Source organism: Xiphophorus hellerii, chromosome 11, assembly GCF_003331165.1.
Source record: "Xiphophorus hellerii strain 12219 chromosome 11, Xiphophorus_hellerii-4.1, whole genome shotgun sequence".
NCBI lineage: Eukaryota > Metazoa > Chordata > Actinopteri > Cyprinodontiformes > Poeciliidae > Xiphophorus > Xiphophorus hellerii.
Genome location: NC_045682.1, coordinates 22,350,327 through 22,378,185, shown reverse-complemented (window position 1 = coordinate 22,378,185; position 27,859 = coordinate 22,350,327). Strand labels below are relative to the sequence as shown.

Here is a 27,859-nt window from a genome sequence, read left to right as displayed (position 1 = left end):
GAAATGTTTTAACCCTTCTTTCTTGTCTGCGGCTCCAGGTGATGTGGATGATGAGGTGGAAGACATTCTTCCCCAGCACCTGCAGCCTGGAGCAGGCTCTTCTCTTGGATCCTCACCGCTGCCGTCCCCACGCGGTAGTCCCTGTCCCTCTCCTACTCATGGAGAACCCGCTGCTCCCAATAGACCAAGTCGTGGACAACAACCCCTTCGACCATCACAAGGTAATGACATCACACAGCACAAATAAATTAGTCAACTACAGTCATGTTCCTCAAATCATCTGCACAGCTAGTAGTCTCCATCGGCAGGAATGTAAACTGTGATTTCATTGTGTTTGTAATAAGTGGAAGCAGATTTAAGCCCAACGTCACAGAGGAGAGAAACAGCAGGTAATTAAATGAGTGATAATGCAATCTGTGTTGGTTTCCACTTGTTTGTTTTAGAATAGTGTTTCCCTCTGAGGCACATTTTGGTGTGTGATGCTGATGTGCGCTGTGTACATTTTGCTTTGATCAAATCAGAATGTTGAACAATAGGGCAAAAAATGGACACATTCCACAAGGTGTTTCTATAAGGTGTTTCAGGATTGCGTCACGTTTTATATGACATCTGTGTAAGACCCCTGTACCCTGGAATAGGACTGGCCTATAATCTTTTCTTTGGAGAAACAAACACCCTCAATACTTTGATCAGCTCATCTGCAGTGTGAAAGGTTGTTTATTGTAATGTTGTTTTATTAACCTAAAGAATTGGCTTTTTCCTTTTACCTCACTTCTTCTACTCCTTGTCCTCCTCCTATGTCCTCATAGGTAAATGCAATGCCAGGACTACTCTTTCAAAGTTATGAACATGGTTTGCATTTAAACTGCTGTATGAAAACTTCACAACTTCTTCTGGTTTCAACAGCCAGCTTGTATAATTTGGAGCAGTCCTAGCTAGGACTCCTAGCTGGGAGCACAGCTAGAAGTCCTTGACATGGAGCACAGGGCATACTGATCTTTTCAGTGAACATAGCGTTTGTTAGTGTTTTGTTTCCTATGGAGTGTGGGTTGAGTTTGATACCAAAGGGGTCTTAAGAGAAGACCCCTTTGTTGAAGAGCTTTGTTGTTGTTGTAGTAGAGCTTTTAGTTGTGTGTGTTTTCACAGATGTGTTTCATGAAATTGTAAGAAATATGTAAAATTAACTGAGCAGTTACAGACATGACTCTATGCCGTATTAATTTAGCAGTTAAACTGCCACAATATATTTAATACAACAAGCCACTCTGCACCTTTTCCTTCAAGGGCCTCCTGTAGACTTCCAGCCTGGTGCTCCCACAGGTCCAGGCCTGGAGCCCAAGCGGCCTCCTCCACCTCGGCCCAACGCTCCTCCAGCCAGACCAGCTCCACCTCAACGCCCACCACCACCTTCAGGTACCACCCCATCAGCCTTTTCTGTAATAGAATGACATAAAGTATTATTACTTTTGTCAAGTTAGCTCAACTTAAGTGGGGACAATTAAATAAAGTCGTGTTGTGGAAAAAAATCACTTTTAATTATGGTTCTCTACATAGTAACTTGTCACTTTTATCCCACTGCTTTGCCAAATCCGTGAAGGTGGCATGAGCCCTCAGCCTGTTAGAAAGGACTCTGGAGGTAAAGTTAGTTACCAGATGATGTCTTGACGTACTTCTGTGGCTGATTTACTTTATGCTGGTGCTTGCTGTTTTCCATTAGAGCTATGCACAGCAGTCAGTAAGTGTTGATTCAGTGTAATGTACAAGAAAAAAAAAAGTTCATATATGATCAAATTGTCCCACTGTTTTTGAGAAGTAAAAAAGGCTTTGCATCTTTTGTCTGAATAGAGATAGAATCCAACTGCTGATGTGACGCATTAGCTTGGTATTTTAAATGTTTGACTACTTCCCCCTTGTAATTTTTTGTGTTCTTTAAAATATGGTGTAATTTGTTAGCAACATACTTGTGTGGCATTTTTGTAGGTCCTAAAACTCTTCCTATAGGTGAAAGATGATCTTGTATTTTAGTTTAGTTTTACATGACAGTAAGTGAATTTGGGAATTAGAATATAGGTTTTACCTGAACACTGTGACTAATCTTTACTTTTATCTGTTGATATTTTGCATTTTTCTGTTCTACTTTGTTTTAAAGAACAAAACATTTGTTTTCCTCTTTAAGACAGTGGCAAATGTCCCAGCCCACTGCTCGGTAGGAGAGGCAGTGAAGGTAACGAGCCAGGAGCTTTTGAATGTTGCCTAATTCCTTCAGTCTTAGACCCAGTCATCAATGTCACTGAGGCTATTTTGACATTGATGGTTTGTGTTAACTTTCACTGCTTTATTGTAGGGGTGTAAATCAAAAGTTTATCACAATACGATAATGTATCAATTTGTTTGAATGACAGTACAATGTTACTCAATATCACAAAGTCTATCAGGATATGATTTCAATAAGACACAATATATGCCCATCTAACACAACCATTTCATAATTAGCAACTTAGAAAAACAACTTAACATGATTTGATCATTTTATTTCTAAGTGATTTCAGGCATCAAGAATTTCAATTTAAAAAAGTATTGTTTTTGATAAAAATAAATAATAAATAGATCACTTGTTCAGTATAGTCTCACATTTCTCATGTTTTAGTGCATTTTTTTCTTATTTAACCTAAATGCCCCGATGACCTTTCAGTCTTAAAGAAAGCAAACATAACGCATAGCAACATTTTTAAAAGTCACTTTTGATATGGATGAAAGCAGATTTTAAACTTTTATTCATTTTTAGTGTCTCAAAATATTTTAGATCAATCTCAAATGCATATCAATCACCCTGTATCATCTTAAAGATGCTGATGTAGATTGATATTTCTATTTGCTTTGATGTAATTGGATCATTAGTCTAATCTTCTAATTGATATATCAGTGTGGATTGACGTATTGTTTACACCTCTACTTTATTGTGGTTCATTTTAGTCTTGTTTGTAGGTGTGATTGAGATGTGATTAATCTGTTACTAAATGCAAGAAATGTAAACCACCACAGAAACAAAATCAATGAAAGAAGCCTGTCATCTTTCCTTCAAGCACAATTCATTCTCATGTTTTTAATACTCAGCAATTGTGCAATGCAGATCCATTTTAATGGGACTGCAGTCATGATTACAGCGAACATTACAAATGCAGCTTAATAAATTACAATATTTTCAAAAGTGTAATTTAAATCAAAAACTGAAACTCATTTTGTTTTTGTTAAGGACTTTCGGTGAGAGAAGACATGAAAAATCAGTATTTTTTCTTTTAATTATTTCATTAGTGCAGGTCTGCATGAACGCAATCAGCCTGTGACACTACTGAGGTGTTACTATTAGTAGCCTTCAGTTTGTCTGCATTGTTGTTTCTGTTCTCTGCCATCTTCCTCTACTAAAACATAGGGGGTTTAGATCAGGTTCAACACGGTGGACACCCCAGTCATTAAAGTTATTGTTGGTACTTTTAGCAGTTTGAGCAGTTGTCAACTCTTGTTGGAAAACAAAATTAGCATCTCCATAATGTTTGTCATCAGAGAAGTGCAGTAAAGTGCCTTTGTAGACAGCTGCTCTGAATTTGGACTTCAAAACCACAGTGGAACAACTCCAACAGATAAGCATTCCCAAATCATCACTGACACTAGAAGCTTCACTCTGCACCTCAAGGAACCTGGATTTTCTGCTTCTCCATTCTTCCTCCAGACTCTGGACCCTTGATTTCCAAATGAAATGCAAAATGTATTTTCATTTGACAAAAACACTGTGGACAACAGTCGTATCCCATCCCACGTCCCACTGCCAAACATCTGTGTGTGCTGGCGCTTGAAGCATTAACTCCACTTTCGCTCCTCTCCTTGTTAATCTCCCGAAAATTCTTAAATGATTCTTGACTTCACAATCCTCTGAAGACAGTGGTCATAAATATTGCTTGCCCATTTTGTTCTCCCACTCTTATTCCATCAACTCAACTTTTCATTAATATGCATGATACAGCACTCTGTGAACAGCAGGTCTCTTTCACAGTGACCTTTTGTGGCTTAGTCATTAGTCTTGCCCATGATAGCATACGGTGTAATATGGCCAAAAAGTAACATTTTATGAAGAACATTTTGATTGAAATTTAATATAACATAATATTATATAACATACAATAAAATAATACAATACCGGTACATATTCAAAATGAACATGAACTAATAGGTTTCACATTTTGTGTTGAATTACTGTGGAAAAAATGAACATACTTACTATTTTAATTTATTAAAATCTATATTTAGATGCATATTTTCCATAGAGACCAGTGTTTGTTTATCTGAAGGGATAAAGTGGTGTTCTCTTTGAGGTTGTTTTTCATGATAGGAAGTGGGAAAGTCCTCCTCAGACAGAGCATTCAGCTTTTATCTTTTCAAGCTTCACTGCGTTGCTACAATATTTCCATCACATTCTTTTTTCTTTTTTTTTTTTTTTAAGTGCTTCTAGCCTTTTTTTTTTCTTTGGAACACCTGCATCTGGTGACTAGCTAGCTGGTTTGTGTGTAATTTTAGTGTAATTTGGTTTGCTTTGTGCTGCAAAGGACCAAAGAGCCCTGCTCTTCCTCGGCCAGATGCTCCTGCAGGTGAGTGCCGCTATGCATGACATGGCTGCATTAGCATGAATGTATTCAGCGAGGATAAAGGTTTATTTAGTGATTATGTAGGGGTGTCTGTGTTCCATGACCGTCTCTTTGTGTGACGTTTATTTGTACTTGTGATAATGTGGTGAGATTATACCTTCCTCTCCCTGCTATAATCCTGTTTTGTGTGCTTGTGTTCTGAGACACAATGTGCTTGTCCTGAGGTGGAGGATAAAGTTTGGATCTCCAGCCAATCGCCAACTATGCCTGTCTGCACCTGAGACATTTGTATGGCGTTTGTGGTTAGCCGATTCCCTCTTGCATAGTAAGAGGCTGTGTGGTTGGCAGGGTTGACTTACGATTGGTGACTCAACAGGACAGAAGAAGACATTTAAGTGGTGTGGGAAAATGTTTGAAGGCTTTAGGAGGGTCTCGGTAAGAGAGTAGTGAAAGAAGAGGAGAATCCTTACAGTGTGGTGAGCAGTTGGGTTACAAAAAAAGGCCCGTGTGTCTGCCAGACCTCCTGGAGCTGTGGAAGGACTGAGCCATCTTTGATAACAAAGTCATCCGTAGAATAGCCTGTGCTGGATAAACTGCTTTAAATTGTGATTTGGTGTCGTTTTCATTTGATTAACCTTCATCTTCACAGAACTCTAAAATAGGACCAAAACTAAATATTATTGCTTGAAATGTGTGCTTAATTATTGTTTTGTCTGTCTTAATGTTCTCAGGTCGAGGTCAGGCAGGAGCTCCAGCACCTGGAGGAGCTTCCAGACCAGTGAGTTTTCAGTATTTACATCTAAAATACTGTTTTTTTTATTGTCTGAATCATGTTAAGAAATTTATCATAAGTTACAACTTTTGTTTCCACTATTGACTATTACATTACTCTGCTTCTTCTTCAGCTATGAAATAACTTTTTCAGTTCCTCCAGTCAGCTTGTAGAACACAGAACATTTACTCTCATCCAATTTTCTATTGCTATGATTATCTTCTCAATTTTCATCTTACAGAATCTTCTTCCTCGAGCTGGAGTGATCAGCATGCCCCCTCAGTCTCGCCCTCAGCCTCCATCTCACCCGGGTGCACCGCGGCCCACTCCTGATGTGCATCCTGGAGCCCCTCGGCCTATCCCGGACACTCACCCCGGAGCCCCACGGCCGGTGCCCAGTGCACAAGTTAAACCACCAGACCTTCCCCTGGGTAAAGACATATGTTTTCATGGAGCTTAAAATTCTGAAAAACTTTATTTTAAGGTTATGTGTCCAAGTAAAAGTTAACTTAATGATCTCATATTCAAGGCCAAACATATTCCAGGCTGACACTCGATGGCAAATTTTCTTGCCTTTGTATCTTCTGCTGTCAACATTTGAATGAATGACTACATTAATGTTTTTTGTCATATATACAATAAGAAAACCGGTTTCCCTGTACCAACATTTTCTTTATAGGTTTTAAGTTGTGAATTTTAATTGGGGTCTGCCATAGCAATGCATGGAAGGCACCTATTACTCTACACCCCAAAATACCTGCCACTTCCTTTCACCGTTAATGCAATTCGTACCGCTGCGTGCACCCCTACAATATCCATGCGGCTGGATCTCGGCGTGCGGGCTATTACCTTTGTTGGCATTTTGAGTAACTAGGGTGATGTAATTAGTGAAAAACAAGCAGACGAGGGCAGAGATGTAGAGAACTACAGAGATGGTGGAACACTCAGCTCCTACAGAGGAGAGAAGAGCCTCCAGTTAGAACTACAGAGACACCACCTTGGCGGAACACTTATAAGTATAAATGTTTTATAATATATTTACCACAAATAACAAAAAAAAAAACAATTTTCTCTTTTCTGAAGAATTAACCAACTGCACAATTCTTATTAAGTAGTAACTAGTGTAAAATAAGTAGTATTTCAAAAGAGCAGAAGAAATCTTATGTTTTTTGAACAATAACAATATTTGTTGTTAATCTGTTGCTAAGAGATGAGGGTGTTTTCTAGTAACCTACGGCCACAAAGTAAACATCTGATTTTTACTTTTGCATAATTCTTGTGTCTAAGCAGATAGGCAGTATTTCAAAAGAGCATATGTGTTATAACAGTGGTTCTTAACCTTTTATGAGGTATCGAACCCATCAGTTTCATATGCGCATTCACCGAACCCTTCTTTAGTGATAAATAAAATACTTTTTTTTTTTTCCAAATTCAAGACATGGGTATATGTTTTTTTGCTGGTGCACAAAATGAGCCGTGCATGAACGCCACCTTTGCTCAAAGAACAAAACCATGAACTCACAGCAAGTTACAGTATTATTTTATTCTGGCCCCCCAAAAATATTTCGGCCCCATAAAAGAATTTCAGCCCCCAAATTTTTTTTTACAATTTTACTAATTAAAAATAAATTTGGATTTTTTCAAAGAATTAAATTTTTTTTAATAACTTCATTGTTTTAATTTTAAATTTAATTTGTTTATGTCGTTTTGAATCCACAAAATACTTTTTTGGGGGCCAAAATAAAGTATTGCACAAATGACATAGGCCTACCTGCAAATCAGTGTGGCTTCTGCTGTTTGTCTTTGGGAGACCAGTTCAGAGAGGCGTGGCTTCACCTTGGCAAGTGCATCTTCAGAGCAAAGTCTGTTCATTTTCTTCCTTTTTTGCTCGACATATTTAGTATGGCTTAAAATATTAAGAAAGAAACCACGCGACGTACAACTACGACAGCCGCTGATACTGCGCGCACTAAATTCCCCGCAGCCCTGATTGGCCGATGTAATGTAACATGATCCTCTGCAGCAAGTGATGGCCAAGCGGGGCGTGTCATCACAACTTTACACAAGTGTGTCTTTACCTCCGCGGCAGAGGCTCCGCCGAACCCCTGAGACCGACTCATCGAACCCCTGGGGTTCGACCGAACCCAGGTTAAGAACCACTGTGTTATAAACAATAATATTACTTGTTATTAATTTTGTGCTAAGAGTTGTGTGTTTTTTTTCTGGTAACGAACTGTCACGAAGTATAAATCAGATTTTTACTTTACTGTTTAATGTTCCTTCTGTAATATATTTACCTCCAACGACAAAACAAAAAGCATTTTCACTGTCCTGAAAAATTCACCAACTGCACAGTTCTTGTTAAGCAGGATAAGATGAGTAGTCTTTCAAAAGGAGCAGAGCAGAAGAAATCTTATGTTTTTTGAACAATAACATTTGTTGTTAATCTGTTGCTAAGAGATGAGTTCGTTTTCTGGTAACCAGGTGCCACGAAGTAAACATCTGATTTTTACTTTTGCTAAATTTAACTGTAAATTTCTTTTCTAAGCAGATAAGCAATATTTCAAAAGAGCTTATATTTTATAAGCAATATTACTTGTTATTAACTTGGTGTTAAAAGATGAGCGTTTTTTTCTGGTAATGAACTGCCATGAAGTGAATCAGATTTTTATTCTGTGTTGAATGTCTGTTTTTTGATATATTCACCACCAACGACAGAAAAAACAAAATCATGTTCACTTTTCTGCAAAATTCACCAACTTCACAACTCTTGTTATGTAGTATAAGATTAGTAGTATTTGAAGAGAGCAGACAAAATATTTTTTGAACAATAATATTTGTTGTTAATCTGTTGCTAAGAGATGAGCACGTTTTCTGGTAACGAAGTTCTATTAAGTAAATGTGATTTTTACATTTTTGCACTAACATTAGCACAAACATTGCTAATGTAGCTACAGCCCACATTAGCAGTAGACTTTTCCCTAAAATAAGCTTTTTAGCTATTTTGTTTATTTATTGCACACTGAATGGAGGAAGTCAACGTGCTAGTTATACCCTACATGACACTGGCAGAATTTAGGCTAACATTAGAATTTTGGCTAATTTTAACTTGTACACTAATTTTAACATTCTGAATTTAGTAAGTCCATGTTACTCAACATGCTTGTGACTCTCCACCTGCTATTAAGTACATTGTATCGTACTTTAGCATTGGTGCTAAGGATGATTGACAGCACCAAGAGCCTCTGATTGGTTGTTTCTGACCAAGCTATGAATTTCTGCAGATGACTGTAGGACCACAATGAAATGGCAGAGGAGCTTAAATATATATACTGTATTTATCGGACTATAAGCCGCTACTTTTTTCCCACGCTTTGAACCATGCGGCTTATAGCGCGGTGTAGCTTATACGTTTCCAGGTTTTTAAAAAAACTTTGTGGGTGCAACTTATAGTGAGGTGCGCTCCATAGTCCGGAAAATACGGTAGATATTATTTATTTTACAGATTATCTCTCATTTAAACTGTCACAACACAGTTACAGTTTCAACAAATATGTAAAAAAACATTATTTTATAAAAGTTGCCTACTGAAGCTTTAAAGCTGCCGCAGATTATATCAGGAAGAGGAAATCCACAAATCCCCATTCAGTATTTCTATTCGACCTTTAAAATGTGGATATTTTGAGCTTTGTCTCTGTTTTACTTCTTCTCTCAGGTCCCCCACCATCAGGACCGCCCCCCACAACAAAAGCCCAGACTCAGTCACCCATGCAGCCTCAGCCAGCTCCCCCATCTGCTCAGTCGCAGCTGCCACCACCATTGCAGCCCTCACTTCCTGCTCCTCTGCAACCACAAGCAGCACCGCCTGCTGCATCTACCCCACCTGCTGCAGTGTGTCCTGGGCTTCAGCAGGGCCTATCCTCTCCTAAGCCTCCACCACGCTCCCGATCTTCTCATGCTTTGCCACCTGATGCTGCCAAGGCTGAGTCTGCCCCAGCTGCACAGGTTGGTGCTAGATTGAGTTAGTTTCAGCAACTGAACAATTACAATTATGTTACTAATCTGTTCTATAGATTTACAACCAAGTTTATTGATTTGATGTATTTGAAATCAGCAGCAATAAGAATATATTTTTCTGCTTCTTCGACTCGCTTTAGTTGAGCTTAGTTGTGTGTCTTTCTTCCTGCTTTTGTCTCTGATGCATTTGTCTCTTTCTCACAAGCTGGAGAAGCCATCAGGGTGAAAGGTACTTTATATCAAACCACCTTTTTGTCTCATCCTCCAAAACACAACAGTCCTCTGCTCTGTTATCACTCCTCATACATTACATGCAGTAATCCCTTTTGTTTTCTGTTGCAATTGATTTATTTATCCTTTGTATCTGCCAGGGCTTATTGACCTTTATGTTAGGCTCATAAAATTTGCTTTTACTTCTTTTTTTTAATGGAATAAAGATAGTTGCTGTTACCCCTCATTTGGTCCTTCATATGGTCTCACTCTGCTATCGAGGGATAGAGTGGGCACATGTGTAATGACTGCATAAATTGTTTTAACTTGTTGATTTGTACAGAATCCATTCATATGTGTTAAATTCAGAGACTGAATGTTAATGGTGATACATGTATTGGTTATTAATTTTTAGTCTGTTCATATTAAAGGTACCCTGTAAGGGATGGCATGCTTTATAACATATAAGAAAAACAGATGTAGGCATTTATAAAACTTGGCAAATCAGTTTGTTCCATTAAACAAAATCAAATTTACCGAAAGAAAAAAAAATTTATTTAATAACATTCAAAAGGGTATCTTTAAGTTTTTGTCACCAACATACAGTGCTGTGCAAAAGAATTCACAACCATTTAACTTTCTTCTCATTTTATGATCTTACAAGTGGCAAGTTGGTATTTTGAACAGTAGATCAACACAAAGTAGACATGCATAGAGTTCTTTGTAACTAGCTATTGTGTTGTCCTCTTTATATTCTGGATGATAAATTGAACAATGCTGTTTGCGCTCTTAAAATCTTGGGATATGGTTTTCTGACCCAACTTTGCTTTAAGAGATTTTATACCTGACCTGTTCAGTGTATGCTTTATAATAAATAACCTCAGGGACGATGCTGTTTCTTCACTAAGGTGGACTAAATTGTATATAGTTTGTTGCACTAGATTTCATCAGGTAAAGACGAAAACAAAGTGGAATACAAAGGCACACCTCTCTTTTCCAACTTTTACTGGTTAAAACGTCTTGCATCCAATTGCATCTGTCACATAAAATCCCAATAAAGTACATGGAAGTGTGGTTATAATAGGACACAAAATGTGAAAAAGTTCTTCTTCAGAGCACTGTATGGTTCATTAAATTATAAGTTTGTATGTAAATACCTCAGTGATGTAACATAATCTGTTTTTGCACCTAAAAAAGATTTTCTCTGCTCTGCCCTTGTTTAGACCAACGGACTAAATGGATTCCAAAGAGAAGCACAATGGAAGCCTGATCCCTTTGACTCTCTTACATCCAACATGTTCTCGTCTTCATCATCATCCCGGCACACCACCCAGTCCCTAAACAGAGGCTCCTCTCTGCACTCTCCACCCTCTGTTCCTCCATCTGTACATTCCTCCTCTACTCTCCCCTCGTCCTTGTCCTTCGTTTTGTCAGACTTCCAATCCCTGAGCTCATCCTCCTCATCCTCATTCTCTACCCCGTCACCGTCAGCCACCCTGCTGCTTCCGCCTCCTCCGACCCCGTCTCGCAGCCGCTCCCAGGAGATCCTGTGTGCTTCCCCGAATCTTTTCCAGTCTGAGCCGCTCCCTGCCCGACCCAGCAGCACCAATCCCTTCACAGGACCCCTGGTCCAGCAACCGCTGCCACATCGTTCCCTTACCCCAGACTTCAGCCTCCAGCATCCAACCCAAACGGCTGACTTTCAGAGGACTCTGTCTGCTCTTTCTCAACCACTTGTCCCCACCCTTGCAGCCGCACCGTCCTCCCAGCACAGTCAGACCGTGTCTTTGTTCAGACCGTCATCCAGTCCCACTCCTACTCAAGCTTCTCTGCTTCCTATTGATCCGTCACCTGCCCTCACTTTACCGCTGGCGCTGCCCTCTTCCCTTCCTCCCGCTTTCGCGCCTCGGAGCCAGCCGCCGCCTCCCTCAAGAGGGAACCAACAGAAGCAGTGGGTCACTTTTGATGATGATTCGAAGTTTTCCACAGCAACCAAAACACAACAGAACCCCATGTTCTTGTCCAGTTCCTTTGTGCCCCAAACTCAAACTCAGTCAACCCGCTCTGTGTTTGACTCCGAGCCTGAGTGGTTATCCACTCACATCCCAAACAGAACTGTAACCGGTAACCTGAACCCCCCACAGGGTCCCACCAACAATGGCTTTTTTCCTAGGTAGTCAGCAGTAAAAAAAAAAAAAAAAAAACATAATGCCACCCCTCAGATGTAAGAGGTTTATCCATATATGTATAGATCTATGATAAATGAGTAAATGTGTTTATGTAAAAAGAAGAGACAATATTTAAAAATTATAGACCAAACCCTTCAGTTACAGGAAAGAGTTTATATCTCAAAGCAGTATCATGAGAAATGTTTGAGCCCAGCTGCGTGTTTTAACGTTTAAGCTTCTCTGATATTAAAGGGGCAGTATTATGTAAAATTGACTTTTTTGAGCTTTACATCATGTTATAATGCTATTTTCTCATCAAAAACATACCTGGGGTGTTGCTTTGATTCTTTCATGCATGTTTGAGAAATCTATTAATCTCCCATGGCAACCATTCAACTGTCCATGATGCTTGCTTTCACTCAGTGTTGTCTTTTCCACGCAGCTCAGTCTTCAAGCCCAGTCTCCACAGTGCACCCCTCTCCCACACCTTTGCCACTCAGTTCCTTCAGACTAGTGGCAGCAACAATTAGCAAACACCTGGCAGATCTGTACATGTGCTGGCTTATTATATGAGCTATTTCTCAGTGAAACACTGGTTAAAAAAAAAAAAAAAAAAGTTAAAGACTTAATTGAGTTGTTGTGATGAAGGTGGAGTGTCTCTTCCTAAAGAGACAGAGGCCCGCATTAAATTTTTAAGTCAAATTATGTTTGATAAATACAGCATTTTTATAACAACTGAAGGTAGCATACTTACTTCATCGTGCTATAAAATGGTACTATGTGCCTGAAAAACACATAATGCTGCCCCTTTAACATTTGATTTACTCTTACTTGCTATGTATGTTTTAACTAACAGCAGCAAACACGTGCCTGTGTTTACAGTATGTTGTCCTATATAGTATATCTATATACACAAGTCATGCGTTTACACACCTGTGCAATATCAAAGCATACCTGTGTGGCTGCGCTGGTGTTTCATATAAATATGTGTGGCTTTGCAGATGACTCTGCGGTTCCCATCCACCATTTTGACTAATCTGAGCTCTCAGAGCAACAGTTGGTCTTTGTCCTTCTCTTTGTCATCTGGTTGCAGGATGAGCACTGCAGGATTCTGGGTCCTTGTTTTTGTTACCTGGAACTGACAGCTTCAGACTTAGTCACTTTAATTTGTGAATGTAATTTCATTTGCACTGGATTTGTTGACTCCACGGTGTGGGGAAACAGCAAGAGCACAAGCCATTGTGTCAGTTTAACCGGACTGCCGCAGGACTGATATTCTATAATATCACCACATTCTCTTGAAAATTTCTCATTTAGTTTTCCGTTGGCATTCCTTATCTTTAAGCCGATATACAGTACAGACCAAAAGTTTGGACACACCTTCTAATTCAATGGGTTTTCTTTATTTTCATGACTATTTCTAAGGCAAGAAATCCCACTTATTAACCTGACAGGGCACACCTATGAAGTGAAAACCATTACAGGTGACTACCTCTTGAAGTTCATCAAGAAAATGCAGAGTGTGTGCAAAGCAGTAATCACAGCAAAAGGTTGCTACTTTGAAGAAACTAGAATATAAGGGGTATTTTCAGTTGTTTTACACTTTTTTGTTTAGTGCATATTTCCACAAGTGTTATTCATAGTTTTGATGCCTTCAGTGTGAATCTACAATGTCAATAGTCATGAAAATAAAGGAAACTCATTGAATTAAAAGGTGTGTCCAAACTTTTGGTCTGTACTGTACATTACATAGAGTGTTGTTTAGCTCAGCATCCAAACTTCTACATCGCAAAATTTTGTATATATGTACGTATGATTTTAAAAAGAACTTGCTGGACATGTGAGTGTGTTTGCAAGGACCAAGCCAGAGGTTTTGCTTGATGATACGAATATGCACTGAGATGCTGTATGCATTCTCCCGGTCATGCAGGTTCTAACAGAAGAGATCATTTCAGTTTGATTCCTCCTTTTTTTTTTTATCCAAGGCATCAATCTATACTATTAGAAACTATAACAATGTTGCGTGGTAGTGTGTGTACTTGTATTTAAAGTACAATGACAGCATTCTCTGGATCTGCAAGGGTTATAACCAGACAGCACTTTTTTGTTTACTTTGAGTCATTTATTATCATTTCTTGTACCAGCTACTCTAAATAATTATTGTTACTGTGGTGAGAAGTGATGTGCTGTGTTTGAGGTGCATATCATCTGTTGTGGGTTTTTTTTGTTTGTGTGTTTGTTTTGGATGTGAGCTTGTATAAAGATTGAAGAGTGGGAACCATCGTATTTTGTTACAGACTCGAAGCTTAAAGCCAATATTCACTCACCTATGCCTGCAACTGTGTTTTTCCTTTAACCTGTCAGTTGCTGATTAAAGGCAATAATGTAAATTAAAGTAAGGGACCTTTTCTTTATCAAATAAAAACTCACATAGCACTTTCTCTTGGTCAGATGAGAACACTTCCAGCTGACCATGGCTCAAATAGAATATATTTTAGTTATCCTGCCGTAAGCAGTCATTAATTATTATAATTAGTAGCAATGGGACTCTCACATTGTTTGTGTGAGACAGCAGTTGCTACAAAATGATTTCAGAGGAAATATTTTAGGTCATCCATAGCATTCTATATTGGTCCATGTTTCCTAGAGAATGTGAGTCCGTACCTTAACTCTGAAATTTCCAAGCAGATGCAAACATTTCCAAATTCAGCATAATTCATAACAGACAAAAGTGAAAAGCTCAAGAGAGATAAACATCACTGTACTCTGCCAAGCCTTCCTGTTAATTCTGAAAAGTCTTGTTCTCTACAGACTTTTGTTGATATTGCAGAAAAGGTTTCCTTTTTAACAGCTTCTTACATCTCTGTTTCCTTTGACTTTAGTTTAAACACCTCACTTATTCTAAAACTAGCTGTCTGGGAGTCTTCTTCACTTAGCAACAGTATGCACACCTAAGAGTGTTGTTGTCAGTGCCACCTCCTGTCTTCTGTGTATTTTGCATTTACTGAGGGGGAAAAAATACTTTTTGCCCATCTGTGCTTTTTTTCCCAGTCAGCTGAAACATTTTTGGGTTCTGATCATCGGCCCATTTCTTGTTGCATCTCTAGTTACAAGTTGCGCAAAGTATTTAATATTCCACATTTAATGTCCGAATATGACTGTTTCCAGCTGTTGAGAAGTTGTTTGTTTTATAGTCTTACAGAATTTTAATTCATTTTTAGGGTTGTTTCAGTATTTTGTCTTGTACTTCCTGATTTACTCATTAAATACTTGTTTGATAGGCAATGATGAGAGGAAATGGATGTGCTGAAGAATCAGTTAGGGGCAGTATCCATCCTAACATGACACACCAAATATTGTCTAGACATGTAACATGTCCCCCCTTTCACATAGAAATTAAATAAATGGATAAATGTCTAAGAAGAATTTTTGAGAAAAAAAAATTATAAACTGAAGATCATGTCTGTTAGGTTTTGCTTCTATGCTTTTGTCACATGTAAATACGCAAAGTAAATCTCATTCTCTGTATTTAAAATCTATGTGTAAGCAAGAGTATCAGGCACCAATAGCTTACACCCCATCTCTTAAATATATCTGTTGTTATCTCAATGTGTGCAGTAGATACTGTATCAACAGTCGATCACTAGCCAGTGCTTTACATCATGTCACGGTTCAGATTCAAGATTTCTTTTAGGTAACAAATTACTCCCTTTGTGAGGTTGATTTCCCTTTTTATGGGCTATAATCCATAGTAAATAAGAGTCTGTGTTGTGAAACAAACATATTCTGTATGTACTAAAGTGAATACATGAAGCTGTAATTCATGTTAATATCCATTGTTCCATAGTTTACGTGCAAAGCAGATGGCACATTAATGTATGAAACAGTTTGTGTTGTATGTGTGCTAAAATAAATGTACATTGACAAGTATGTTTTGTTTTATTTTTTTGGGGTGGGGCTGAACGTTATTAATTCACAACTCTACCTGTAAATCAATTTCAACTTACTAATGTGTTATCATATTACTGTAGATTTGAAAAATAAAAGAAAACACATTTCATCATTTCTTGGAAATGAGGTGACAGACATTTCTGCAAACTCTGTGACCTAATGGTGTATGAGGAAACCAGCTAAATCTAAGTCTTTGGCAGTATTTCAAAATGAAAGACACACAATGCTTTTAATTAAAATGACTGTCACAACCATCAAGCTATTAATGTTTCTCCGCTTTAATTTTGGCTAACACAGCTAATGAGGCCAATGTTTCTCAATCACAAAAAACTAATTATGGGATACACCTCTGGGCATAGACGTTTGTACAGACAGACTTAGAAACATAAACAAAGCTTGCATTAGCCACCCATGTGCTCTGGAAATATTTATTATTTTTTGTCTCTTTTTCATACTCTATGCCTTTGTTGCCATTCTGCCTTTGGCTGTTTAGTCTGCCTATGTATGGAAGAAGAACATAGGGCTTCACGTGCTTTGCAGCTCATAAAATGATGTCCCTATTCTCAACATAGAGCAGGAATATCAACTCTCCCTTGCCACCACATGCATGAAAGTAATGAAAGTCTAATATATTTTTAGTTTTTGCTTGTGTGTGTTATCCCTTTGTAATTTTGTCATGGGTAGCTGGCCACATAAAAAAACAAACATAGTGATGAGGGTGATGTGCAATATTAATTTTGCATCACACAAAAAGTTTGCATGTAGCACCTTCTATATCTTTACCATGTATCCTGCAAGGCTTGTAAACAGCAGTTCAAAGTCTACCTCATAGGTTCTCACACCTGGAATTTGTGCTCTCCTTGGCAATATGGAGTTTTTAACTGTTCCAAAGGTGCCAAGCCATTCAGTTTGGTCTTTTTGCAGTTGTGGCATAGTGTATACTTTTTGTTTTTCCATGACGGAGCAGAACTCCATGAGATGTTTAAAATTTTGGAATAATGACAATCCTCTGAAGCCTTCAGAAGACAGCTGTATTTACGCTGAGACTGAGAGTAATTTATTCCTATGTGGACTCTATTGTACTGTAATTTATTTCTAATTATTGACCAACAGAACTGAATACAAGTAAATAACACACTTCAGTTTTTCTGTAAACAATTTATTCTTTCACTTCACATTAATTCCCTACAACGTGTTGGTCATCAATGTTCCCTTAAATTGGCTTGACGGTATTCATTTTTTTTAAAGATTGGTAACGTTTTTAAGAGATGTTAAATTGCTAAAATACAAAGGGACAAAGCCAGGTTAAGTACAAAATTCATCTGGAAGTACTGCCTCAGAATAATAATGTTCCTTACCGTTAGAGGGCGGTAAGTGTGACAATATTCTAGAAGCCGCAGTACAGGACTCTATTAGAAGAAGTAACTCCACAATCGGAAATGGTAACAGCAGTTAAAAACAAATTATAAGTTCACACTCAGCTGCAAAGAAGACCTACTTGTCATTTTCCTTGCCAGGTAAGCTTCGCTAGGATCCAAAGCTGTGTATAATTTTCATTGTTAAACACCAAGCGCCACCCGTGGCTAACGGCTACATCAACTGGCTAGCTGAGGTTACTCGTGCTGTTCTGGAAGCATCCGGGCTTCTCTGTCACCATGGTTACTCTGTTGACCTGAAGACGCCTTGGTTCTCGGCATCGGGACTAGCAGCAACTTTTTTTCTTCTTTCGCCTATAACCGTCTCTGTTAGGAGGAGAGCTGGTAAAGGATGGTGCAGCTGCATGTGAAGCGCGGAGATGAGAGCCAGTTTCTGTTCAACACCACAACGGACGCTCCTCTGGAATCGTTGATCCAGCAGGTTACTGCTATTTACAACGGCAGGCTCAAAGTGGATAGGATATGTTCAGGTGAAACTCTGTCTCCATTGCTGCCTGTGCTTTCTGTTAAAGATCCACATCCTACTCATCCCTGCTACTGTGAAGTGTTAAAGCAGTCTTACAGTTGCTTTCAATTTTATGCAATATATCAACACAAAGTGAACTGTTTGACGGTTATCGAAATGTTTTACAAAGGGAAAAACTGAAAAGTGTGGCATGCGTTTTTATTCAGGACTGTTACTTAACTCCTAAATAAAATCCAGTACAATCAATTTGGTTGTATAATCTATTTCAGTATAAATCCATCTGTTCTGCAAAGGTTTGTTTGAGAACAATAGTGATCAAACAGCATCATGAAAGTACAGAAATGTACACTGCGGGTGGAACAAGTGTTTAAGAATATATTCACACCACACTTGAGATGTCTAGTTGTAGAAAAGGCTTGCAAATCATATTTTATGTTTCCTTTCATCTGAAAGCGCTACACTCTTTCAGACGTTGCTCTATATATTATATAGAATTTGTCAGGATACAGTTAAATTTGTAATCTTTCTATCTGGTATCAACATAGTTTTTTTTATTTTTTTTATTCTTTGCTGTGTCTTGTTAGAGATCCCAGAGCTGGCCGATCATGGCGTCACACTCCCACCCAACATGCAGGGACTGACAGATGAGCAAATTGTGGAGCTGAAACTGAAGGATGAATGGGAAGAACGATGCATTCCAAGTGGAGGGAAGATATTTAGGAAGGATGAGATCGGGAGGAGGAATGGACATGGTGAGAATTTATCTCTTTGGTGGAACCTTTGTAAAGAAAAAAACAAACAAGTTTGCTGTTCCCAAGTAAACACAGCTATCCTTTTAGAAATTGGAAACAATTTTGCTTGGTACTGACACGTCAAATGGCTTGATATTAAACCACTTGTAATTTACTCCACTTGAAATTGTTATATCCTACAACTAAAAGTGGACTGATGTTTTAAATATTCTTCTGCAAGTTTGGGTAAAAAGTAGTTTTGCAATCCTTTCTGTTTGCTGATATATATATATATATTTTTTTTTTTTTTGCATACCAGCCCCAAATGATAAAATGAAGGAAGTGTTGATGAGGACAGTTGAGGAGGCAAAAGCACTCATCTCTAAAGTGAGTTTTACTGCAAAAACTGCATTTTTACCTCCTTGCTGTTGTCATCATTGGTCAAGCAATCACCTCTGTTGCTCTGATTTTGCAGAAACAGGCTCAAGCTAATGTTTGTGTCACCATGGAAATGGTAAAGGAAGCGCTGGATCAACTAAGGGGTGCCGTGATGATTGTGTACCCTATGGGGCTGCCTCCTCATGACCCAATAAGAATGGAGTTTGATGATCAGGAAGATCTGTCAGGAACACAGGTTAGCCTGCTGATAGTGTTTTAATCAATGTTCAGTGCTTTGATAGAAGGAGCCTCTAATCAGTCTTCTTAGACTCTCTAGGAAATTCTTAGTATAAATGTTGTAACCATCTGGACATCCATTTGTTCGTGTATTCATCATCTGCTGAATATTCACAGTGAACTTTCGCGTTTAATATTTACAAATTGTGAAAGAAATACTGAAAACAATACATTTTTAAGTTTTGACATGAAGATTTAGTAGAATCCCAGGTTACTGACTTGAGACACATTTCGTTTTTAAGGAGTGTACTCCGTCGAATTTAACAGTTTGAGAGCTTGCTTTTGGAGCCATCTCCCACATCCAGTTTCAACCTGCTTTTTTTTTTTTTGGACCCTCTGTCCTTTCCATCTGCCCTCTCCATCTGCTGTTCCTCAGGCATCTCTGCAGGTGATCACAGAAGAAGAATGCCAGCTTTGGTGGGCTGGTAAAGAGATGCAGAGAGGGAAAAAACTTCAGGATTACATCGGAAGAAATGAAAAGACAAAGCTTGTGGTCAAACTCCAAAAGGTGAGAATCTGTAATTTGTCAAGGTTAATATTTATTTATTATTACTTTTTGTCAAAGTGCCTTTCTACTTAACCAGTTATTTATTTGCTTTAGAAAGGACAGGGGGCGCCAGCGAGAGAGCCCTTGGTCACTGATGAACAGCAAAAACAGATGATGCTGCATTACTACAAAAGACAGGAAGAATTTAAGGTGAGGTTGGGTAAAGTGAGCCTATATGCTCCATGGAACCGTTCTGTATGTACAACCTAACTTTGTTCTTATAACGCTTCTAGAAACTGGACGAAGCAGACGATGATAGCTACCTGGACTCAGAGTGGTCGAACAGGCAGGCCCTCAAAAGACAATTTCAGGGCCTTACGAATATAAAATGGGGGCCAAGGTGACTCTGACAACTTGCCCTCCAGATATTCCAGTGACTCAATTTCTGCCTTTCTTAATACAACTGGCCAAGACTGCCTAATAGCAACCTGAGGCAGGTTTTCCTGTTTTTCTTACCTGAGCTCTATCAGAGATCATTCGTTTCCCTACGGCTTGACTTTGATTGTTTTTGAAAAGGGTATGCAGCCAGATGTCTTTACTGCATCAGATAAAACAGACATGATTAACCCTGGTTTAATATATCCGTAATAAAAATATTGGTATGTTGGTGAAAATATGAATAAAAGAATTGTTTCCAATGTTTCCAGTGACGGATGTTTTGCAACAGAAAATTCAGTTTTTCTTAGAGTGCAGGGACAAGGATGTTACACCTTTCCTCTCTTTGTCTCACAGTAGTGGAACACATACTTCATTTGGTCATTGTAGCCCAGAGGCAGGAAGTTGCAACACAGTCATCATTTCAGCAGTGCTGACCAGGGAACTGGGAGGGAGAACTGTGTGGGGTCGATTACAGAGCTGACTTATTCAAAAAGGAAACAAAACACCGAAAAGAGGCGGGTAACATTGTAGGGTTCCAGAGAAATTCTGACATTTGAATTTTCCACGTCTGGAATTTGAGTGTTCAGACTGCCTACCCATCCATGTGCTGCTCCATCCATTGGTTTATCTTTCCTCCAGCCATAAATACATCAGCCTTTATATGTATACTTTAAATACAGGATGAAAATGCTGAAAACTCTGGAAATTTGGATACTTGTATTAAAACTAAATGGCAACTCAAGATTTAAATTTAGCATATTGTTGCATTTCATTATTATTCTGCTCAGATCTGGAAAAAAAATTACCTCAGAAGATGCAGTGATGCTGTTTTTAGGCTTTTTGAATAAATAGCTGCTTGATCTCCGTATTTAGATGACAGGCTATACTAACCTTTAGTTCATAACAACACAGCAGCTGAAGGATGACGAATGGATAACAGAGCTTTCAAATTTTGTGATTTAATATTTTTATTAAACAGTAAAAAAAAAAAAAAAACATTTGCTGATAAATAACATACACAGCACTCAAGCTTCTTGCAGCATACACTTTTGCTGATCCCTCTGTTGCAGATTATTAGAATGTTATGTAGCAAAGATGGCTTGTCAGATTTTTTTTTTTCATCTTGTGGTATAAAAATGTTTTTTGGAAATGTGAAGCATGAGGAATCTGAACAAATATGCACACGATTTATTCAGCAGGAGCTGCCGTTCAGATAGGAGTTCATCCAAATCTCCTGGATGATCATGTCTCTGCGTTCTATCCTTTCCGCCAGCTCAGCCTCCTCGCTTACATAAGTCACTTCCTCCCAGCCTTTTATCCCCTTCCTCTCTGCAGTCGAGAGCAAAGAGCTCTCAGTTTCTTCTTTGTCGTCTTCATCATCTTCTGCTTCATCCTCCTCATCATCCTGCTTAGAACAGTTGGGAGTCAGGCCATTTGACTTGGCTCCAAGTGTGTGATCTCTGAGCCGCCGCCTCCTGCAGGTCACTTGGACAGATAGAGCCAGCAGTGTGAAGAGCAGGCCCACACACACGCTGGAGGTGAAAAGCAGCGCTGCCATTTCTGGGTGATCTATGTGGGAAAAGATGAAAAGGAGAAGGTTTAATACACAGTCTGGAAAAGGCTGAAATTTGATTTCAGTCTTTAAGCACTGGATAGGCAAATAGTTTTAAAATAGCAGAAAAATTAGGAGAAACATGAGGAATACCACAGCAAGGACAGAACCTGGCAGATTATGTTATGTTTAAATATGTCATTTTTTAGAACCTTTGGTCTTATTTTCTTCGTGGTACTTTTTATACTTCTAAACCCTTTTCTCCTTCCCTCCCTCACATGTCTGTTTCTATCCCTCCTTGTGTAGATCTGTCCTTTAGTTTTAACTTCCTTTGTCATTTGTCTTCTCTCCCTCCTTTTCTTCGTTTTGTGGAATTTCTTTCTTACTTCTTAATTTTGTTTTGTTTTTCAGCTTGCCCATTGGGTAGCATTTAAAGTACCCAATGTAGAAAATGTGGCATAAAGACAATGTTTAATAATGTATTTTTTAAAAGGACTAAAAGGGTGAGAATTATGGAAACTTCAGTCTGAAAAAGTCTATGTTTACATCAAAATGTGTAGAAAACTTGGAAAAGAGAAAGTTACCTTTGATAAAGGCGTAGGTCAGGAGAGAGTTGCTCATCATTGCTCCCGAACTATTGGGCCTATTTGACTCCAGATCTGCAGCAGGAGCTTTTGTAAAGTTCACAAAACAACTATGAGCAGGCGACTTTACAAACATAGAACAACAGCAAATAGATAGATGCTGGTACCTTTTTCTGTAGTGGGAAGTGAGGTGGAGCTCAGTATGTTTGGGTCTGCCTCTTTAAGTAAAGACTTTGGCACTATTAAAAAAAAAAGAAGAGTCTTTCTTTGCTGCTAACCAGTTGATATACAATGGCTTGTGAAAACATTCATACCATATTTGATTATTTTACCACATCACAACAAATCCAAAAATATGAGCAATTTGATACAACCACAAACAGAGGTGTTAGCATCCACCCAAACTAATAGATGGAGCAAGGAGAGCATTAATAAGAGAAGCAGCCAAGCAACTATTTGTCGGGCACAGCATAGATGAGTGGAAAGAAGAAAACCATTGTTGAAAGAAACACACAAGGTTTCATTTTAGCAGGTCACCACAAGCTATGAAACAAACAACTAAGAATGTCCTCTGGGAAGATGAGACAAAAAGTAACGTTTTTGGACTGCATGTAAAACACTGTGTAAAACTTTGAATATCCATGTTGAAACATGATTCAGACATAAATCCCACTATGGATCTATGGCAAAACTTAAAAATGTATGTTTACAGCACCAAATGGGTATGAACAGGTTTTTAAGACACTGTGGTGGTGGAAATGCAAAGAAGTAGTTGCCTGAGTCTCCTGATTCCAATCTGGGTGGAGAACTGAATCTTAAAATACTCAGCAGTGCTGTATTAATGCCTGCGCTGCATTGTTGTGCTATAAATAGAGCCAACAATTATACTAGGAACTACTCATTGGGTTTCAAATTATGGTATATGAATGGTGTTAGTTGATGTCCTCGCTGGCATTTCTGTCAATCACAGGAAGTAAAAAAACAAAAAACTTTGGAGTCTTGTTTCCCACTTCTTTATATTATGATTTTTTTTTTTAGGGTGGAGTTAGGACAGAGTCACTGAAAGCTGGGATCTGAAGATAAGAACTCAAAGCAGCAAACAACAAATGCTCACTGAAAGACCTGCAGCATAATGAACAAGGTTGTGATAACATGACATCATGCGAGCTGGTATTTTAATGCATCACAAGGCTTCTATGTCTATTATGTGAATGAGGAAGCAGGAGAGGGTCCTACCACATGAATAAAGCACGCTGAGGTACTTCCTGGTTCCTGGAAAGCAGGGGTCCCTGAAGGTCTGGTTGCCAACAGCAATGGTGCACTTCTGTTTGCTGTAACAGGATTTGGACACTACCTGCACAGCGTCGTGGTTCAGACACTCTGAAAGGAGCAGAAAAATTAGGAGAAACATGAGGAATATCACAGCAAGGACAGAACCTGGCAGAAGCATTCACATCCTGCAGACTTTATCACATCACACATTATTGCAACCTAGAGGCAGAGGCTCAGGTGGTAGGGGTTTGTCCTGTGACTGGTGGGTTGAGGGTTTGAACCTCCACTGTGTCCATTGTGTCCTTGAGCAAGACACTTTTCCTGCTTTGCCCGCTGATGGTGGTCAGAGGGCCCACTGGTGCTAATTATATGCCAGCTATGGTTCCATCAGTTTGCCCTAGGGCAGCTGTGGCTACAATGTAGCTTACCACCATCAGTGTAAGCTACATGTTTCTACAAGCTACATTCTACAAGCTATTCTACAAGCTAAGCTACATTCATCCAGTGTATATGAATGGGTGAATAACGGATTGTAGTGTATGGCGCTTTGGAGTCCTCAGACTTGATAAAGAACTATACACGCACAGAACATTTACTCATTATGTGACTTCTGAATGCAATCGATTTCCCCGCATTTTATTTAGGGGTATCAAACTAAAGAAGAAAACCAGTTTTTCTTTTAATTTGTAAAAAGAAGAACAAATACCATTTTACTCCTCAATTTACTTCCACTTCAAAATTCTTCTTTGTGTTGGTCTATCACAAAATTCCAATAAAATACATTAATATTTGTGCTGGCAGTGTTGAGCAATGTGAAAAACTTAAAGGGCATGAATACTTTTGCAATGTACCATAAGAGCAACTGAACATGCGTATTTGATTTTTGCTCCTGGGCTGCAATAGTTGAATTATTGATTGCCTTCTGCAGGAGCTCGACTACAGTTTAGCAAGAGTACAACTGTGTTTTCATGGCTGATGGTATTTAACCCAGCCGAGCAAATAGTTAATTCCTTGTGTAAATATAGAGTTTGATAATATCTATAAACGTCTTTTTATTGCGACACTTGGATTATTTATAAACAAATTAAGCATCTGTGAAAGTGAGGTGTTACATTACAGCATACAAACAGCTCGTCTTCTATCCTACAGTTTGACTCGACATACCAGGAAAAGCACAGGTGTACTCCAGTAACAGAAGGAATGCAGCCACAATTGATGTCATGAGATACACCTGTTTCTACCTGCACTGTTTCTGCTTGTGATCTCTTTGCATTTTTAATAAACCCCACATTCCTCATAAATCCTCAGGGCTCTGTGTTCTAAAAGGAAATATGCAACTCTTTTAGTCAACAGACAGAGCTGATATTTCCATAGAGAACAAAGAATCACTCCCCCCCCCACTACCCCCTAGTCTGCCGTGGGCCATTTAGATAAGCGTCATGGGAAAAGAACAGTGCTCAAAATAAATACCAAAAAAAAAGAAAAGAAAAGAAATCAATGGTGGCTGCATTCCATTTAGCTGTGGTTGTTTCAGGGTTCTGTTTCCCTGTTTGTGTTAGAGTTACATGAGGCCAGCTGATGCCACTAATTACAAACACTCATTGCGTGCTTTCACTTTACTTTACTACATTGATGTTTCTCTATTAGTAGCTCACAGTGACTCACCAAATGGGGGTGGTCTTGCCGAGAGCGAGGGGCAAGTGTCAGTCTGACCCAGACCTAGGCCATAGACAGCTGCATAGATGATCAGCACATTGGGGGTCTTGCAGCGCAAGATCATGGTCTCTCCTTCGCACACCACCTGTGTTTTGTGTTCAGCTGAGTGAGGGTCAAAGTAAGAATGTTAAAACTCATCCTCAGCTAAGTGTGTGAGGAAAGTCAGAAGGGAAGAACTCACTGGGTTTGCACTTATAATTCACATGGAGGTACTTGTTTTTGCCAGGGCATGGGTCCTTCCCAAACAGAAGGTGACTGACTGGTAGTTGGCAGTCTCTGAGGTTCTGACACTCAGACAGGATCTTCTGCAAAATAATCCCCCAGGGCAATGGTCACTAAGGTCCAGCACTGTTGATTTAATGATCTAGTCCACAGGGATGCATAAAAAGATTCTGCACCACCTGAAAACCACATACTGAAATTTGGTGAAGACCAAACTATCAAAATGTAGTACAGCTGGGCTTTAAAGTGATGCATGGCTCATGTCATGCATGAATGTGCACCTGTAGAGTGGTTAAAGCTGAGCATCTGTGGTTGCGGGGTCCAGATGTGGGGTCCTCCGTGCACAGCCGGACCTCACCACTCCCGTAGAAGGCCGACTGGATGGAGATGGTGGAGTGGCGAGGACAGTGGAGTCTCAGTGGTGTCCCATCACAAGCGTGAGCAGAGTGGCTGGTGATGATCCTTGAAAGGTAGTCTGTTGCACGGAAGAAAGTTGAACATTTTTAGCAACCGCACATCAGACATAATGCTTTACTATTTGTAGATCTGACTGTTTGGACTCTTCTTATTTCTGGCATGCGTCTTTTGTTGTGTCCACTAAGATTGCAAATATTATTCAACGTTTTCTTGAATGTAAAATATGGAAATTATCATTAATATAATTCCTTCATTCATTTCCTTTACATAACCAGATTTGTCCCACTGATATCTCTGATCTATTTTGCAAGGGAAGCCACATCAAGTTCAGCTATTACTCTTTGAACTACAATTTACTTTTCACTCATTTGAGATAGTGAAACCTGTATATATATTTGTTGCACAGAGTAAAATATTTCAAGCCTTTATGTCTTGTAATTTTAATTATTATGGTTTGCAGATCAAAGCCCCTAATAATTCATGAATTATATTACCAGCATGTCTTGCAAAGCTGAGTTTAATCTTACCAGGGCACGTTTACTGTCAAAAGGGCAGAATCAAGAAATCACTTCAATAGAACCTGTCTAACATGGAGTAGGATAAAAGATCTTAAAAACTATGCATCATGCACCAATCTAAAGACATCCAAAAAATAGATAAGAAACAAAGTAACTGCCATCTATCAGTCTGAAAAAATGGCATCAAATCTATTTGTTCAGGACTCCAGCAAAACTGACAGCAAAATTATTTTTATTTTTATTTTTTTTTTATGAGTTTTATCCCTTTACAACAAAAGAAAAATCGTTTGGAAATGGCCTTTTGTATTTACTTAGGAGTAACATCAAATTATTTTCTTGACAAAACATTTAAGTCTGATTTAACAGTAAAACACCAAAAGAAGATGCCTATAGAAATATGCAAAAATGTTGGTGATCAGCCATAGGATGGATCTGACTGCTAATACAATAAAAAATATTTTTTGAGAGGGCATAATAATTTTCAACATGCCATTTTTAATAAGTTTGTTTCCTGTCTTTAAAACCTTGCTGCTGAATTTAAAAAAAATTAGCAATAATATAAATTATTTGAGAATTGAAAAAAATGTAAAAATAATAGTGGGCCAAGAATGGTACTTTGTGCAATGCACCCCTTACAGACTTGCAATACATGAATCACATTGGTTCCACTGACAAAATTATTTGTTATTGTGAGCTACACACTCACTCCTTGAATAGCTAAATTAATTTTAAAGTTTTGGACTCCTGATGTCTAATACTTATCTTGTGTTCTTTGGTATGAAAGTTTTACACCATTTCGTGTAAGTTATAGTCAATAGAAAACTTCAGAGCTACCGGGTGACATTTTTTGTGAGAAAATACTTTCTGTTGTAAGTTTTCCCCTCCTTTTATTGCATCATCATCATCATCATCTTACTTGAAAAATCAGCCAGTCCGTTCATGCGCCTGGTCCACAGTAGTAAAGTCAGATAGAAGAGGCTGTGGCTCCAGTCCAGTCCGTGGAAAGGACGCGTCCAGCTCATGACTCGCATCCCCTGCCCCTCTTCTCATATTAATGAGGCTCGTTGAATTCAGACTTGTCGTACTTAATGAAAAACCCAAACAGGAAGGTGAGGGAAATCCCACAAGGCCGCGGCGTTCGGCTGCATCTCTTTAAGTCCAATAAAGAAAGTTGGTCGCTCACAGAAAGTCATCCAGCTGTCCTCCCTGAGAGCCAGAAAATACCTCCAGGCGCTGAGACGCAGATCAGCAGCTACAGTGTTTTGTCGTAGAGAAGCAGCGACTGTCTGGCTGCGGCGATGGACCACAGGGGAAATAGCAGCTGCGCAACAAGTTGCTCACAGGTGACGGACGAGGTGATCAGTCCGATTCATGGCAACAATCGAGTCTTCCTGCGCGGGTTTGTGAATGGAAACACCATGTGGGAACTGGGAGCGATTTACAGTAACAGCTGAGTGGGAATCATGGAGTGGGAGTGGCACATAAAACTATTTTAAAGGGAACACGGGCAGCTCGCGCTAGTATGACGCATGATTTTTTTTTCTTTCTCCCTCCAGAAGGCACATACATATTTCATAGGCTTCCTAACTC

At 38.9% G+C, this 27,859-nt stretch overlaps 3 protein-coding genes across 10 annotated transcripts in view; 2 read left to right on the top strand and 1 right to left on the bottom strand.

The window, feature by feature from the left end:
• synj1 (synaptojanin 1) overlaps positions 1 to 12,442 on the top strand; it is a 31,926-nt gene extending 19,484 nt beyond the window's left edge. For 5 of the 7 annotated variants that reach the window (XM_032576292.1, XM_032576293.1, XM_032576297.1 and 2 more), the window contains 8 exons: positions 39 to 221; positions 1,285 to 1,413; positions 2,177 to 2,224; positions 4,599 to 4,640; positions 5,369 to 5,415; positions 5,651 to 5,840; positions 9,125 to 9,414; positions 10,860 to 12,442. In XM_032576292.1, the coding sequence (XP_032432183.1) occupies positions 39 to 221; positions 1,285 to 1,413; positions 2,177 to 2,224; positions 4,599 to 4,640; positions 5,369 to 5,415; positions 5,651 to 5,840; positions 9,125 to 9,414; positions 10,860 to 11,813 (1,883 nt within the window). In that variant the 3' untranslated portion in view covers positions 11,814 to 12,442. The remainder of the gene's footprint in view (positions 1 to 38; positions 222 to 1,284; positions 1,414 to 2,176; positions 2,225 to 4,598; positions 4,641 to 5,368; positions 5,416 to 5,650; positions 5,841 to 9,124; positions 9,415 to 10,859) is intronic. The other 2 variants (XM_032576296.1, XM_032576298.1) reach the window with 1 other exon arrangement.
• Positions 12,443 to 17,130: 4,688 nt separating this feature from the next.
• On the top strand, positions 17,131 to 20,252 carry cfap298 (cilia and flagella associated protein 298). The gene is made up of 8 exons (XM_032576795.1): positions 17,131 to 17,272; positions 17,505 to 17,661; positions 18,242 to 18,409; positions 18,708 to 18,775; positions 18,864 to 19,022; positions 19,440 to 19,571; positions 19,665 to 19,760; positions 19,844 to 20,252. The coding sequence occupies exons 2-8, from the start codon at positions 17,523 to 17,525 to the stop codon at positions 19,952 to 19,954; spliced, it is 873 nt and encodes a 290-aa protein (XP_032432686.1). The 5' UTR covers positions 17,131 to 17,272; positions 17,505 to 17,522; the 3' UTR covers positions 19,955 to 20,252.
• Positions 20,253 to 20,935: 683 nt separating this feature from the next.
• Positions 20,936 to 27,768, bottom strand: eva1c (eva-1 homolog C (C. elegans)). 2 transcript variants are annotated; one of them, XM_032576794.1, is made up of 8 exons: positions 27,186 to 27,768; positions 25,616 to 25,809; positions 25,294 to 25,414; positions 25,062 to 25,214; positions 23,361 to 23,504; positions 22,292 to 22,363; positions 22,125 to 22,211; positions 20,936 to 21,557 (listed from the first exon to the last, which is right to left on the bottom strand). In XM_032576794.1, the coding sequence occupies exons 1-8, from the start codon at positions 27,298 to 27,300 to the stop codon at positions 21,181 to 21,183; spliced, it is 1,263 nt and encodes a 420-aa protein (XP_032432685.1). In that variant the 5' UTR covers positions 27,301 to 27,768; the 3' UTR covers positions 20,936 to 21,180. The 2 variants fall into 2 exon arrangements, with proteins under 2 accessions (XP_032432685.1, XP_032432684.1); XM_032576793.1 differs by having other exon boundaries at positions 25,294 to 25,417; positions 27,186 to 27,766.
• Between the last annotated feature and the right edge of the window lie 91 nt (positions 27,769 to 27,859).